Source organism: Oryctolagus cuniculus, chromosome 4, assembly GCF_964237555.1.
Source record: "Oryctolagus cuniculus chromosome 4, mOryCun1.1, whole genome shotgun sequence".
NCBI lineage: Eukaryota > Metazoa > Chordata > Mammalia > Lagomorpha > Leporidae > Oryctolagus > Oryctolagus cuniculus.
This window is the reverse complement of record NC_091435.1, coordinates 130,956,181-130,971,725: the sequence shown is the minus strand read 5'-3', so window position 1 is coordinate 130,971,725 and position 15,545 is coordinate 130,956,181. Positions and strand designations below refer to the sequence as shown.

At 43.9% G+C, this 15,545-nt stretch overlaps 1 protein-coding gene across 8 annotated transcripts in view; it reads left to right on the top strand.

Moving 5' to 3' along the window:
- The first annotated feature begins 407 nt into the window (after nt 1-407).
- The window catches only part of TSC22D2 (TSC22 domain family member 2), a 57,648-nt gene continuing 42,510 nt past the window's right edge, over nt 408-15,545 (top strand). For 4 of the 8 annotated variants that reach the window (XR_011388135.1, XR_007908757.2, XR_007908758.2 and 1 more), the window contains exon 1: nt 409-3,485. Coding sequence is in view for 3 of the 8 variants with exons in the window: in XM_017346837.3 (XP_017202326.1) it covers nt 1,516-3,485 (1,970 nt within the window). In the remaining 5 variants the exon portion in view is untranslated. Of the gene's footprint in view, nt 3,486-15,545 lie in introns of all 8 variants that reach the window. The other 4 variants (XR_011388136.1, XM_008266326.4, XR_011388134.1 and 1 more) reach the window with 3 other exon arrangements.

The window sequence follows — 15,545 nt, the reverse complement described above, 5'->3', positions numbered from 1 at the left end:
ACTTTTTAAGTGATTTGGTTCCTCCCGCGGTATCCCTCTTTATCCCATTTAATTCTCCCCTCCAAGGTCCCCACGGCTATCGCCCTCATTTCACCAAGATTTTGCTAAACATTAGACACAGCACATGACCTCCAGCCTTCCAGTGTCTCAGAACAAACCGATGTACTAACATCAGATTAGCGAAGTCGCAAGCTTCTCTCGGCTTAGAATTAAAAACTGTTTTTAGCTCTTCATCGCTTAAAGAGCCAGCGAAAATTTTAAATTAAAAATATTTTAAAGAAAGAAACCGCTCCCCTTTTTTTTTAACCTTTAGCTCCGCCCATCCACCCCCAGCCTCCACGCGAAACTGCAGGAAACCGGAGGGGGCGGGGCGGTGACGTCACGACGCCGGTGCGTCACGGAGCGGCGCCGGCTGCGGCGCTGGCGGTAGCTGCGGCAGCGGCGGCATTTTAGTCGGCAGCGGCGGCGGCAGCGGGGCTGCTGCTCCTCCCAGCATCCCTGGCGCGGCCATTTCAGCCCCATCTTGGCCGAGGGGAGGGCGCTGCAGCCGCCGCTTCAGCAGTTTGAATTTCAGTTTCTCCAGGATTTACGAACCGGAGCACCGAGGAGGAGCCGAAGAGGCCACCACCGCTACCTCCCATCGTCGGAGCGCCTCCGCTCGCCGGCCAGCCGTCTGCCGCCGCCGCCGCCCCTCACTCTCCGGAGAGCCGCGAGGGGAGGCCGAGACCGCCGCCGCCGCCGCCGCCCGCGGGGGTGGCTCCCCCTGGGAGGGGAGGCCCGAGCCGGCCTTCCCTTCCCCCGGAGCGGGTTTCCGCCTGAAGACAGTCACCATGTCCCTGGGGCTGAGCTCCGGCTAGAGCCGGGGAGGGAGGGCCGCCCGCCCGGAGACCTTCAGCCAGCCCTGGCCCGCGGGCTCCCAGCTGAATCGGGAACCTCCGGCCTCGCCACTCCTCCCGTTCTTCCCTCCGAGCTGCTGCCGGCCGCGTCCTGAGGAGCCCGAGCGGGGCAGCGCCGCCCCTCACGCCGCCGCCGCCGCCGCCGCCGCCTCCTGCTCCTCCACCACCACCACCTCCTCCTTCTCCTCCTCCTCCTCCTCCTCCTCCTCCTCCTCCTCCCCTTCGCCCTCCCACTCCCACCCCCAGCCCAGGCCTGCTGACCGTGCCGAGCGCCGAGCTGGACTGCCCACGGCGGCCCGGAGACGAGGGAGGAAGCCGCCAGCGCGCCCCTGGGATCCCTCTCTTGCTGCGGCGGAGGGGGTTGAATTGAGGCGCCGCCGCACGAGTGCGACCGGGGGGCCGAGCCGCGGAGATCGACCCCGACAAGGCAGCGGGCAGGAGGATGTCTGAGCGAGCGTCCGGCGCCCGCATCAGCCCGTGACTCCTCAGCTGCGGGCCGCCCACCCCAGCGCGGACTCGGACTTTGTCTTTGGGGGCCCCCTTGTGCGCTGCCCTTCGCCGTTTCCGGCAGGATCCCCGAGGAGCCGGCGTGCCCGTGTGTCCTCCAGCCTTCCTCACCATGTCCAAGATGCCGGCCAAGAAGAAGAGCTGCTTCCAGATCACCAGTGTCACCACGGCCCAGGTGGCCAGTAGCATCACCGAGGACACCGAGAGCCTGGACGACCCGGACGAGTCGCGCACAGAGGACGTCTCCTCCGAGATATTCGACGTTTCCCGGGCCACAGATTACGGGCCTGAGGAGGTCTGCGAGCGCAGCTCCTCCGAAGAGACCCTCAACAATGTTGGGGATGCCGAGACTCCCGGGACCGTCTCCCCAAACCTCCTCCTGGATGGGCAGCTGGCAGCCGCGGCGGCCGCTCCTGCCAACGGAGGAGGAGCCGTGTCGGCCCGGAGCGTCGCTGGGGCTCTCGCCAGCACCCTGGCGGCGACGGCCCCCGCCTCAGGAGCACCCGGAGGCCCCCCGGCGGCGGGCCCGTCTGCCGGGCCGGGGCCCGCAGCCCCGGCTCAGCCGCCCGCCACTTGCAGTTCCCGATTTCGCGTGATCAAGCTGGACCACGGGAGCGGAGAGCCCTATCGCCGCGGCCGATGGACGTGTATGGAATACTATGAGCGGGATTCCGACAGCAGTGTCCTGACCAGGTCTGGGGATTGCATTAGACACAGCAATACTTTTGATCAAACTGCGGAGCGGGACAGTGGCCTGGGCGCCACCGGAGGGTCGGTGGTGGTGGTGGTGGCCTCCATGCAGGGGGCGCACGGGCCCGACTCTGGAACTGACAGCTCCTTGTCTGCTGTGTCACAGCTACCCCCGTCGGAGAAAATGAGCCAGCCCACTCCGGCCCAGCCGCAGAGTTTTAGCGTTGGGCAGCCACAGCCGCCGCCGCCCGTAGGTGGGGCTGTGGCTCAGAGCTCGGCTCCGCTGCCGCCGTTTGCAGGAGTCGCTGCCGGGCCGCAGCCAATGATAGCAGCCGCGCAGCCAGGCCAGCCCCAGGGAATCGGGCCCAGCGGCGCCCCTCCGGGGCCGGGTGGGCAGAGTCTGCCGCCAACGAATGTAGTAGCCCAGGCGCAGTCGGCGGTGTCTCTGCCTCCCCAGCCGGTCCCGGCGGTCGGCGCTACAGCCCCGCAGCAGCCCCAACAGTTCGCGTACCCCCAGCCTCAGATAGCGCCTGGGCATTTGCTGCCGGTCCAGCCCTCTGGCCAAAGTGAGTACCTGCAACAGCACGTGGCCGGCCTGCAGCCGCCAAGCCCCGCGCAGCCTTCGAACGCCGGCGTGGGAGCGAGCCCCGCCGCGGCGGCCAGCTTTGCCGTGGGCACCAGCCAGAGCGCCGCCTCAGTGGGCGCGCAGATCTTGGGCGCGTCTTCCCAGCCGAGTGAAGCTCTGGCCTTAGGGCCGGGACCTGCGCAGGGCGGGCAGGCAGCGCCTTGTCAGCCGGCCGGAGTGCCCCCGGCTGCTCTGGGAGGCGTGGTGCAACCAGGCATGGGGCCTACAGGGGCTGGGCAGCCCCAGTCCGTGCCTCCGCCGCAGATGGGTGGCAGTGGTCAGCTGTCAGCCCTGCCTGGTGGCCCTCACGCCGTGGTGCCCGGAGTTCCAAACGTGCCTGCAGCCGTGCCCGCCCCAAGCGTGCCTAGTGTGTCTACCACTTCTGTTACTATGCCAAATGTACCCGCGCCTCTGGCCCAGTCGCAGCAGCTGAGCAGCCATACGCCAGTCAGCAGGAGCAGCAGCATAATCCAGCACGTCGGGCTGCCCTTAGCGCCAGGCACACACAGTGCACCAACGAGTCTACCGCAGTCTGACTTAAGCCAGTTTCAGACTCAAGCCCAACCTTTAGTCGGGCAAGTTGACGATACTAGAAGAAAATCAGAACCCCTACCTCAACCACCACCTTCTCTCACTGCTGACAGTAAGCCTGTTGTGAAGCCTCCTGTTGCAGATGCCCTGGCAAACCCCCTTCAGTTAACACCTATGAACAGTCTCGCCACCTCTGTATTCAGCATAGCTATTCCTGTTGATGGTGATGAAGACAGGTATGGAAATCTTTATTTTAAATGTTTCATAAGAACACTTGGCCAGACATTGTAGCTTAGGATGCAGCTTCGGGAGAGTTCTTTGTGCACTGGGGCTTTTAAAATTTGCTTTGTGTTTAGTAAAAATTGACTGCTGATGTAAAAGTGAGTAGTGAAGGTATTGGTCTCATCACAGCTGTTTGAAGTTATTAAAATGAGTAGGGATGCAGCGTTTATTCAACAAATGGAGTTTAGCTTAACCCTCACAAATTGAAGGCAGTAGCCAGTATGCTGCCAGAGGATTGCCCCTTTCTTAGATACCAGTCACACTTGAACACTTCCTGGCAGTTTTGTCGGTGTGAGTTTTGAAACTGACACATAAAATTATTTACAAATTTTCCGTTTTGGAAAACCAGAAGACCCTCTCATGATTCTAGATTTCTAAAAGAAATCTATGTGAGGAATTCCCCACAGTGCATCTGGAAAAGCTGGAGAGAGAGAAGAGTGTCAGATCTGGATTTGAAGATTCCTACTTAGTTCAGCCTTTCAATAAAAGGGGATAGAAGGTTGTGAGGCTTCTCCGAGATAGTTTTTGTTTAGGCAAAATGTAAGATGCTCTTACAGTCCATTAATCTTTTTACAGTTGGAGAGGAAGGTATTAGAGCCTTCAACAATAGTAAAAGCTGTAGTTCTTGAAAATAAGAGTTATTTTCTAATAAAAGTGTAAATGATAATTATTGGCTCCCTCTATTTAAGAGGTGCTTTTTTAATGTGAAAATTGGTGTATTGCTACACCAGTTCTACAACAGTTGATGTTTGGTTGTGATTTAATAAGGATTGTTAGTGTCTTGAAATTTGACAAAGTAAAATTTTAAAAGCTGACTTGATAGCACAATTTAAAATTGCAAAAAATGTTTCATGTTTCAGGTGCTTCACAAGTTAGGCATTTAGTAGCTGGGGTTTTTAAAGAAAAATTAATTTTAGGTGTGTTAAAATATCAAAACTGGTTTATAGATTTCTAACAAAATTGGTATGTAAAAATACACTGAGATGTTAACGTCTTTTCTATCTATGTTTCTTGAGTTCTTTCATGTACTTTTCTTGACTTCCCATTTCTAATTAGCCTTGTATTTTTGTTATATATGTCTGTTGGTTTGAAAAATGCTCACTGAAATTCATTCATCTTCTCTCTTTTTGTAATTCAGAGTTCATCTTTTTTTGTAGGTGACTTGCTTGTGGTGAGTGTTTCTTCCATTTGAGACTCTTAGAGAGTACCACATGTCCATAAGTGAGCCCAGCTAGCTAAAAACTTTATATGGATGGGACTACCAAGATACTGATAACCACAGGCCACTCAGAAAAATCCTTCTACTTTTATAGTTGCTTCCATTTTTACGTATGGGGCACAACGAAAAAGCAAACTAAATTTTTTTCCACCTTTGATAATAGTCAACAGGGGGCATCTTCCCTTTTCTATCTGCCAGAAGCTTATCTTTTCTGATTGAGTTGGTAAATAATCTGTTGCTTACCTCTCTGATTCTATAAACTGTCCTGTATTATTTCTTCAAGAAATAATGACTGGTTTTCCAACCTCCCTACTTTTCTATACTCAAGTACGTTATGAATGAAAAATATATTATCCCTCCTTTTTACACCTCTTAAGTTTACAGCATATGTAATTACATTGCTCTGAACTTAAAATTATGACATGGCATGAAGCAGAGAGATGTGTTGACATCTGGAAACTCTGAGATATATTCTTCGGGGTATGACATCAGAGATGCATTTATTTCTCTTAGTATATTAAAATTGATAATTCAGACATGTAAATGTTTTAATTTTTAGTACAGTAAGATACTATTATACCAATGTTTTCAATGGCAACAGTTAAGCCAGCTTAGGAGTTTTGATGTTTGTGCAGTCCTGCTTTAAACATGGCACTTCCTTCCTCACTTCAGTCTTTTAAAATTGGCATTGCTTATCAAATATGCATGTCTAATTTTTGTGGATAGCCTTCCATTGGTTTTTAATTTAACATGCTAGTTTCCAAGTTGTAATCTTACACATTTGACTGTCAGTGGGCTAACACCTGGTGAAGGAATAAATCAAGTAAAAAAAAAAAAGAAAGCAATTTATATTGGAAAGCCTTCAGGAAGACATTTTAAAATAGTATGCTTAAAATTAAATAATATAGTTTTGTAGACATGTTTAAATTTCTGAGTTGAGTACTTTTGCAGAGACAATACTATATAAAAATCTTAATATGGCGATTTTGGGTTGCCTTTTTTTTAACCTGCATACAGTTTTATGAGCAGTCACTCAAAGGTAACACAATTTGGAGTGAGAAGTTTTGAGTAATTATGACCTACACATTGTGCATAGGTTTCAGATCCTAAGGGAGCTTTGGTAAATAAGGTCTTTGCTTTTTAAGAAAATTTAGGATTTTAGTAAACATGGTGTATTTCTTTGAGAAAAGGAGGGGAAATGGGTGATTTCGGTGTTGATGGTGGTGCATGCAAAAGAATTAACAATTAGCATTGCCTACTGATCCCAAATTATTAATTACCGTAAAGTTTATATATATATATATAGCCATTCTTATTAGAATGACTTGTGGTTCATTATTGACACTCTTTTAAATTGATCTTATGTAATCTGGTGGGTATAATCGTGGTTGAAAATAGTTAATAAATAATTTGTGGTCACTTTTACAGTAAATGTTACAAAATCTGTTTAAACTACACATTTAACAGACTCCTCTTTTGTAGATGGGCAAGGTACAAAATATTACTGGCCCTAAAAGGAACACAGTACAGATTGCTTTCCATAGATAGCTGACCAGTGTGAACTCTGTAGGCCGCATTCCAGGAACTCTTATGAATGGCTGTAATTGTGAACTGTCAACTGCAGCCAAAAGACTGTTGAAAACCTGATTGTAAGGATCCCTTAGTGGAAATATCTTTATATCTTGTTAATGATTTTATTTGTGAGGTTTGCTGATGACTACTTACAAAGTATTATAAATTGTGACTCTTAAGTGGTGGTTCTGGTATGTGCTGTAAAACACAAAATTTTTTTATGCACTTTTATAAATTTTTCTTTAACAGAGTTCTCATTTTTGTTAATTTGTTTTTCTGGGAGTGAGAGGATTATGTAAATGTACACCAGGAGGCAGAACTTTCCCTGTTTACAGTAAAACCTGTAATTACTTCATAGAGTTCTGTTACATGAAAGTCTCACTGCAGATAAGGCCAGAAGTGGAAAGCTCCTCACTTGAACTGTATTTCTTGGAAGCTTACTTTTCTTTATTGAATTTTGGAGGCAATTTAGCTCTTCCAGCTTTACGGATAATGTAGAAATCATGCACTAGATACTCATTTTATGCATATTTAACCCTCTGAGAGAGAGTTCTTACCAGAAGTTAATAATCAGAGTGTAAAATCATATGTATATATGACATTCTTTAGTATAACAACTAATATTGGTGCACTCATCAGGAGTGCCATATTGATTACTAAAGTATCATTTAGAAAATAAAATTTACTCAAGGAAATTACATATTCTTCAAAAAAGCTGATGATTTCCCAGGGTACCTAAAAATCCTAAAACCAAGAGTTGTGTCAGTAGGAATGTGGCCTTTTATATTCACTAGGATGCATATTGTTTATAATTTTATGTGAACTAAATGATATAAGCCAAACATTGGTTATTATTTCAGGAAACATAAGGAAAGGGGGATTAGAACACAAATCTTGATCTTTATTATCTTTGTAAGAAGTTGTTTTAGTTTTATAGTATAGGATTGGTAATACACATATATATGTTCTGTCTTTGCTGTGAATAAACATAATACCAATCTATTGGTTCTTTAAGACTTCTGATAACACTGATTTGGAAAGTGAGATACTGGATTTATGGAACCTTGCTAATTTGGAATGGAATTTGTCTTTTTCTGCAACCAGAAAAGATTGAAAGCAGTCATGCTCTCTAGTTTCCTCCAATAAGGAAGAGCAGCTCCACCAATCATGATAAACCAAAATGAGTCTCTTTCTTAACAGAGAAATAGTTGTTTGAAAAGTATAAAAGGATTTTGGTAGGAGTTGGGGAAGTACAGAATGATAGCAGATAACAAAGACAAGAAAATGAACAGTGGAATGAGGTGAAGTATGATTTCCAGCAGCAGTAGGAAGAATTGTTAATAGTGAGGAACCGTGGTCTGATTTCTTCTATGAATGATTGTTTAAGGACCAGTATGTATTTCTTTTTCTAAAGAGATACTGTTTTTTTTTTTTTTTAAGGTTTATTTTATTTATTTGAAAAAATTAAGAGAGAGGGAGATACCAAGAGAGATCAATCTTCCATCCACTGGTTCACTCCCTTTACCCAGTGTGCAACCACACCGGCCCCTAAAGAGATGGCTGTTTATTTCTTAATTGTATTAGTCTCTGACTGCTTAAGTATGAGAAAGAAGAGGCTTTACAAAAGCAGATGTGTCTGGTTAAATGTAGCCTGAATAAAGTTCTCTAAGTAATTCCTTATTAATGAGAAGACCAGCTTTTTTTAATAAGAAGTCTTAATAATTGACAGTATTTAAAGGGCATTTGCAGCACAACTTTTGAATTGGAATAAATCCTTTAAGCTTCTGATTTTTCTTTATACTAAACTTAATGATTACAGGCTACTGCTTGAAATGGGTATTGTATTAATTACTGCATTCACAAAGAATATGCATAGCTGAGTCACTGGCATAATGTTTTGGATGTACCAAAGTACTGATTATTTTTTATGTTTTTAATCTGGCATAGTTTAAATCAAAAATTGTGACTCTTTCTAAAGATTTAGGAAGAATAACTAATTTGAATCATTACTATACATTATTCTAGGACTTTAATAAATATGCGTGAATATATACACTTCAAATTTGACTAATATTAAAGGGTTAATGATTGACTACTTTATTTCTAAAAGAATTTGCATAATTTCTACTTTAAATCGGGTGAATTGAATTTCATCTGTGCTGCTCTAAATTGCTTACTCCTCAAATTTATTTTTTTATTTGAAAGGCAAAGTTGGGGGACAGGAGCGGAGAAGAGAGAGAGATCTTCCATCTGCTGGTTCATTTTTCAAATAGCCATAATGGCCAGGGCTGGGCCAGGCCAAAGCTAGGAGCTTAGAACTCCATCCAGTCTCCTGGATGGATCTCCCACAAGGGTAACAGGAGCCCAGGCACTTGGAGTGGTCTTCTGCTTTCTCGGATGCATTAGCAGGGAGCTGGGTCAGAAGTGGAGCATCTGGGACTCAAAACAGTATTCAAGTGGGATGCCAGCATGTCATGCAGTGGCTTAACCCTCTGTACCTCAGTGCTGGTCTCTACTTCTCAAATTTAAAACCCCAGATCAGATTTAAGTGTTTGGTTTTATTTGTATCCTAATGTTTGCTTATTTGGTTTAAAATGAGTTCTCATCATTTAGGTTGCACATTTATATATGATGGTTAAGTGAAAAATCTGCAGATAGTCAAGTTAATTTTATTAGTATTCACCTATGACATATACCTGCTATTAAATAAGTGAAGTCTGAATATTAAAATATTTTAGCCTCTTTTCTGGTAAGTTTTCACCAAAATTTGACTAAACGTTGTTGTTTGGAAGATAAACTTTATGATCAATGTGTCAGTTACTGTAAATAGTGCTGGTATAATTCAGTGTTATCCTTGATGTTTTAGGCAATCTGTCTTTATTAACACAAATAGTTTAATTTGTGAATGAAGGTTTTCTGAAGCAGAGTTTAAAATCCCACTAGTTTCAAAGTTAGAATTAGAATTCAGTTTGACCATGTGACTTTTTGTGTTAAAACAAATCCTTGCTTTGTATATGGTCTACCTGCCCTTTGAAAACAGAACAAAAACAGTAAAGGGGAGGAAGGGTCTTTTGATCAAATAAAATCAGTAGTGTGTTTAATAATCCATTAACCTTTCTTTAGTGGGCATTTAAAGACAGGCAATGGAGTCAGGCAAGCTTGGGCTAAAATCCAGCTGTGCTCCGCATTTGAGGCATTTGACCTTGAACTAGTCGCTTAGCACTCCAAGACTTGTTTCTTCCATATTGAAAATGGGGATAATGCTTTCCGTACAGAATTTGAAAAGATTAAATGAGTTATGCAGGCTATTTGTGAACAATCAATAACATAAGACAACATGTATGGCAAGCTTTACATCACAGAAATGGAATGTTTCAGTGTCCAGACTACTCTCCCAGGTCACTCTTTGTGTGCTGCAAATCATACCAAGAGTCTGATTTTCATCTGGAAGTGTCCTTAGATGTATATATGGTATGAATGTAATCAGAGAAAAGAAGATATTATTTTAGGCCAAGTAAGTCATGTAGTAAGAAGTATAGCAAATTGTATTCTATTTCTGGCTCTTCCACCAGTTAACTGATTTCTGTGGTCAAGTTATTTACCTTCTCCCAATTTTTGTAATTTATAAAGAAAGAATTTGGAACCTGGTCAGATTTTAAGGTTCCATCTAGTCTGTATACATGTGAGTCCCTACTTTCAAATATGCTAGAGAACTGCCAGCCTAACCTCTAGACAGTAAGTGAAGGTGAATACTCATTAAATAGATTGAATGTCCATGAAAACATTTAGAGCAGTAATGTCAGTCATTCGGCTTTACTGTGATCTCTGAGTAGGAATGACTGGCACACAGAAATAAGACTATCCTGCCCTCCAAGATCTTGGGCTGTAGGAAAATGATTACCAAATGTATACTATATATATAGTAAGCCATGATGGAGTTACATGGTGCTAATGGGAACAATTTGGGATATCAAATCTGATTGGAGTGGAAAGAAAATAGATTGACTTCATTTAAGAATTGTCTGCACAGCTAATATGTTTATGTAGTTCAAAATTCAAAATACACAAAGTAGCATGCATTGGAAGCCTCCCTACCACCCCTGGTTTTTTTTTAAACCCAGAAGTAACCCATTACTTGTTCATTCTCCTGAGACTAACTCTTAAGCTGATTCTTAAAAGGGTCATTCACTGATAAGAGAAAGGGGTGGTTTTACAAACCAAGGATAAAGGAAGCTTCTATAATGATATGGAAGAGTGAGAATCTTTCAGATTTGGGAAATGATGTCAGTAATTTGACAGACATTGACCAGGGTGAAGGACTTAAATATAATGATAAGAAATTTAGATTTGTGTAGTGATTGCTGTTAAATGTGTCTTCAAGATTTTAGTGTTAAAGTACTTTGTATCTTGGGACCATTTCAGCACTCTTTTCAATGATTATTGTATTTCAAATCAAAAGTCTTCTGATCAAATTGTGTTTAGGGAATACCTGGAGGAGTGCTGAGTCTCCCAAAATCAAAATTCTCAGCAAATGGAATGCACTAGCTGATTTAGTATGCTTAGCTCTATCAGTAAGGCCTTGATGATGGAGTTGCTCCACATCCAGATGCTCTACTAAAAATTTATTTTTACACAGTATAGTGTAGAAACTATAACCTTACATAAAACATGAACCAAGTTTGTGTCAGACCCTGTGTATACATAATCCTATTTGATCTTTTCAATGACCTGTAAGAAGTGTTTTATTCCCCCTTTTTCATATGGATTGTGAGGCTCTGAGAATTTGAGTCACATTGCCTTTAAGTAACAGGGCATAGACCCATACTCAGATCTTTGACTCCAAAGCCATTGCTCTTGGATACTCCCATAGTTAGAAGTCTTGTTTTATTAAGTGGACAGTAAGATGGGGAGAAAGAAAAGCTACTGTAGCTACAAATTTATTGTATTATAGCCCTTTACCTAAAGGATGTTTTTAATCATTTACCCCGGAAAATAATATTAAAGATGGCCCTTGTTGATCTTTTGCTTATTGTTTCCTTGATTTCTATTTAGAAGTCTCTGCAGTTGACTTGACATAGATAAGGAAAAGAGAAAGTGTTTGTAAGGTTTGGGGCTCCTGTACATCACCCTTTAAGCGTCCACATTTTTTTTTTTTTGACAGAGTGGACAGTGAGAGAGAGACAGAAAGGTCTTCCTTTTTCCGTTGGTTCACCCCCCCCAATGGCCGCTGTAGCCGGTGCACCGTGCTGATCTGAAGCCAGGAGCCAGGTGCTTCCCCTGGTCTCCCATGCAGGTGCAGGGCCCAAGGACCTGGGCCATCCTCCACTGCACTCCCTGGCCACAGCAGAGAGCTGGACAGGAAGAGGAGCAACTAGGACAGAATCTGGCGCCCCGACCGGGACTAGAACCCGGTGTGCTGGCGCCGCAGGCAGAGGATTAGCCTATTGAGCCATGGTGCCAGTAAGCTCCACAATTTTTATAACTTAGTTTTGAAGTATGTATGGGAGGGTGTGCTTCCTCTTGGTTACAGTTCCCCTCCGAAGACAGTGTCTTGCTAAAGTAACTAGATTTCTATCACATGCTTTGAGTCACTTTCTGATGTATACTTTCATGTACATGGAAATTAACATGACAAATTATAAGGTCAGGGAGAAACGTGTCTACAAATAGAAAAGCAGCATTTTTATTTAAGTCTCTACAAACCATATCTCAGTCTTCCGAAGAATTGCTTCCCTGGTTCTGTATTTACAATGCTAATTTATAATGACATTAAGTAAGTTGTTAGAAAACTGGTTTCAATTTTATTTCTTGGGCAGAAGGTAATTTGTGACAAAGTGACATAAAATTCAATATTTCACTCTAATATTGTAAAATCTACCTTCCTTAAGATGCCTTCAGGTTTCAACAACTATAACCTTGAAATGACCCAATTAACAGCATTTACCTAGGGTTCCTTGTTTCAATTTTACATCATTCCAAAACAGAAATCTTTGATGTAAATCTTCAGTATTTACAAATGATTCTTTTCCTCTCCACTCTCTTGAAGTTCCTTGACCAGTTAGGTTTCACAGACTTGTCTTTTTTTTTTTTTTTTAAAGATTTATTTAAGCCGGCGCCGTGGCTCACTAGGCTAATCCTCCACCTTGCGGCGCCGGCACACCGGGTTCTAGTCCCGGTTGGGGCGCCGGATTCTGTCCCGGTTGCCCCTCTCTTCCAGGCCAGCTCTCTGCTATGGCCAGGGAGTGCAGTGGAGGATGGCCCAGGTGCTTGGGCCCTGCACCCCATGGGAGACCAGGAAAAGCACCTGGCTCCTGGCTCCTGCCAGGATCAGCGCGGTGCGCCGGCTGCAGCGGCGGCCATTGGAGGGTGAACCAACGGCAAAGGAAGACCTTTCTCTCTCTGTCTCTCTCTCTCACTGTCCACTCTGCCTGTCAAAAAAAAAAAAAAAAAAAAAAAAGATTTATTTATTTATTCACTTGAGTTACACACAGAGAGAGAAGGAGAGGCAGAGAGAGAGAGAGAGAGGTCTTCCATCCGCTGGTTCACTCCCCAATAGGCTGCAACAGCCGGAGTAGCGCCAGGTGCTTTCTCCCGGTCTCCCAGGCAGGTTCAGGGGCCCAGGGACTTGGACCATCCTCTGCTGCTTTCCCAAGCCATGGCAGAGAGCTGGACAGGAAATGGAGCAGCCAGGACTCGAACTGGTACCCCTATGAGATGCTGGCATTGCAGGCAGCAGCCCCACTCGCTACGCCAAAGCGCCAGCCCCCAGACTTGCCTGTTTTAACCTATGCCTGTTAATCAATGCTTGGAGACTAATTTTTGTTATTTGCTAAAAAATCCCTCATTTATGGATAACATTCCAGTTGAAGTATTCAGAAACAATAGTACTTATGTTGTAGTCTAATTGGCATCTTCATTTTGAATATATGTAGAAATATGTAGATATAGTGGCTGTTTGTCAGCTTGTGCACCCTAAGAGTATTCTGACATGATTTAAAGACTTTAGGTGCATTTGTTGTATTGTACTTCACAGGTTCTTTTCACACCCCAAGATTTACTACTAACTGTAGCTTTGTCCCTTTTTTTGCTTTTACATTTGATTTATGAGAAACATTTTACTATTAGACTGCAAAAATGCTGGAATTTCTTATGGGCCATCTTCTCCGGCTTTCCCAGGCCACAGCAGAGAGCTGTGGAGCAGCCGTGTCTCATATCGGATGCCGGTGCTTCAGGCCAGGGCATTAACCTACTGCCCCACAGCGCCAGCCCAGTGTGAAGGTATCTTAAAGAGTGTCATAGATATATTGTGAATACCCTTTAAAGAATTTTAAGTTCCAGACTTGCGTAGTACCTTCTCAATTTACTGTGTTATTCTCTTATATTTACTACATTCCTTTGAGCAACTCAGTTTAAACTTGAAGTCTCCTATAAAAATAGCAAAGTACTTTCCATATAGTACGGGGCAGAGGTAAGGGGAGAGAGCCAGGTTTTTTTGGTTGGTTCTGTTGGTGTTCATTTGATTTCCCAGACTAAGTTGTAAACAGTGAAAAGTGGCCTGGTAAATGTATCTTGAGAGGATGTAAGACATTAAGCAAGTAGTAGTTAGAAGCCTCTTAAGGGTTTTGCTGGTTGTTGGCTAGTCTAATCAGTGCCTTTGATTGCCTTAAAGATTGTAGAGAAAGGATTAAAAAAGGGATGGGGATTGAAATAGGGCAAGGAATGATAGTCTCTATACATTTTAAAAACTCCTAATTTAAACAGCTGCTTTGGGCTTTGTTGATACTCTGGCAACTAGTGACTTGCTAATTTTGGATTATCTAAGAGATACCTACTCGTTAAAATGTTAACTGCTTTCTAAAATAATTTCTTAAAATTCAGTGAATAACAACTTAATGAGTCTTAATCTGAATTTTGAAATAATGGAATTTTGTATATTTACTGTTGTTTCATGATCACTGATACTTGATTGCTGTTCTAATAGAACTTGTAAATAGTTGTCTGTATTAATTCTGTAGTGACTTTTTTTGAAAAAAAAGATTTATTTATTTTATTTGAATGGCAGAGTTACAGAGAGGGACAGAGATCTTCCATTTGCTGGTTCATTCCCCAAATGACCTTGATGGCCAGGAGCTTCTTCCGGGTCTCCCATGTGGGAGGCGGGGTCCCAATACTTAAGCCGCCTTCTGCTGCTTTTCCAGGCACATTAGCAGGGAGCTGGCTTAGAAGGGGGGCAGTAGAATTTGAACAAGTGCCCATATAGGATGTCAGCGTCCCAAGCCACAGCTTAACCTTCTGCTACAGATACTTTTTTTTTTTTTTAAGATTTATTTATTTATTTATTTGAAAGCAAAAAGAGACAGAGATCTTTGATCCACTGGTTCACACCCCAAATGGCTACAGTGGGCTGGGCCAACCTGTAGCCAGAAGTCAAGAGCTTCTTCGGGATTTCCAATGTGGAAGCAGGGGCCCAAGCACTTGGGCCATCCTCCGCTCCTTTCCCAGGCACATTAGCAGGGTGCTAGATGGGAAGTGGAACAGATGAGTCTCGCAAACCAGCACCCATATGGGATGCTGGCGTATCGGGTGGCGGCCTTACCCACTACACCACAACCCTGGCCTCACCATAGATTTTCTTAAGGCATTTAATTGGGACCTCAGAATTGCCATGTTCTGTCTAAACCTAATTTTGTTGATAGAATAATAGCTATTGAGCACTGACTGTATGCTGAGAACTTTACATGTGATCTCTTGTTCAGCTATCCTGCAAGACTAGATAGTGATCCTATCATTTAATAGATAAAGAGAGACCTATCCTATTCAAAAAAACTCTGCTATAGTATAGTGGTTTAACAGCATAAACTCTGGGACCAGTTTGCTGCTTACTAGGTCTGTGATGTCAAGCAAGTTTCTCTTATCTGACCCAGTTTTCTCATCTATGAAATGAGAATAGTAATAGCACCTACATCATAGAAAGGGCCGTTGTGTAATAAACAGTTTCTTAACTGCTGTTATTGATTTTTTTTAAAAGATTATTTTATTTATTTTAAAGAGTTACAGAGAGAGGTAGAGAGAGAGAGGTGTCTTCCATTCCGCTGGTTTACTCCCCAAAGGACCGCAATGGCCAGAGCTGAGCCGATAAGAAGTCAGGAGCTTCTTCCGGGTTTCCCACGCAGGTGCCAGAGCCCAAGGAGTTGGACCATCTTCTACAGCCTTCCCAGGTCAT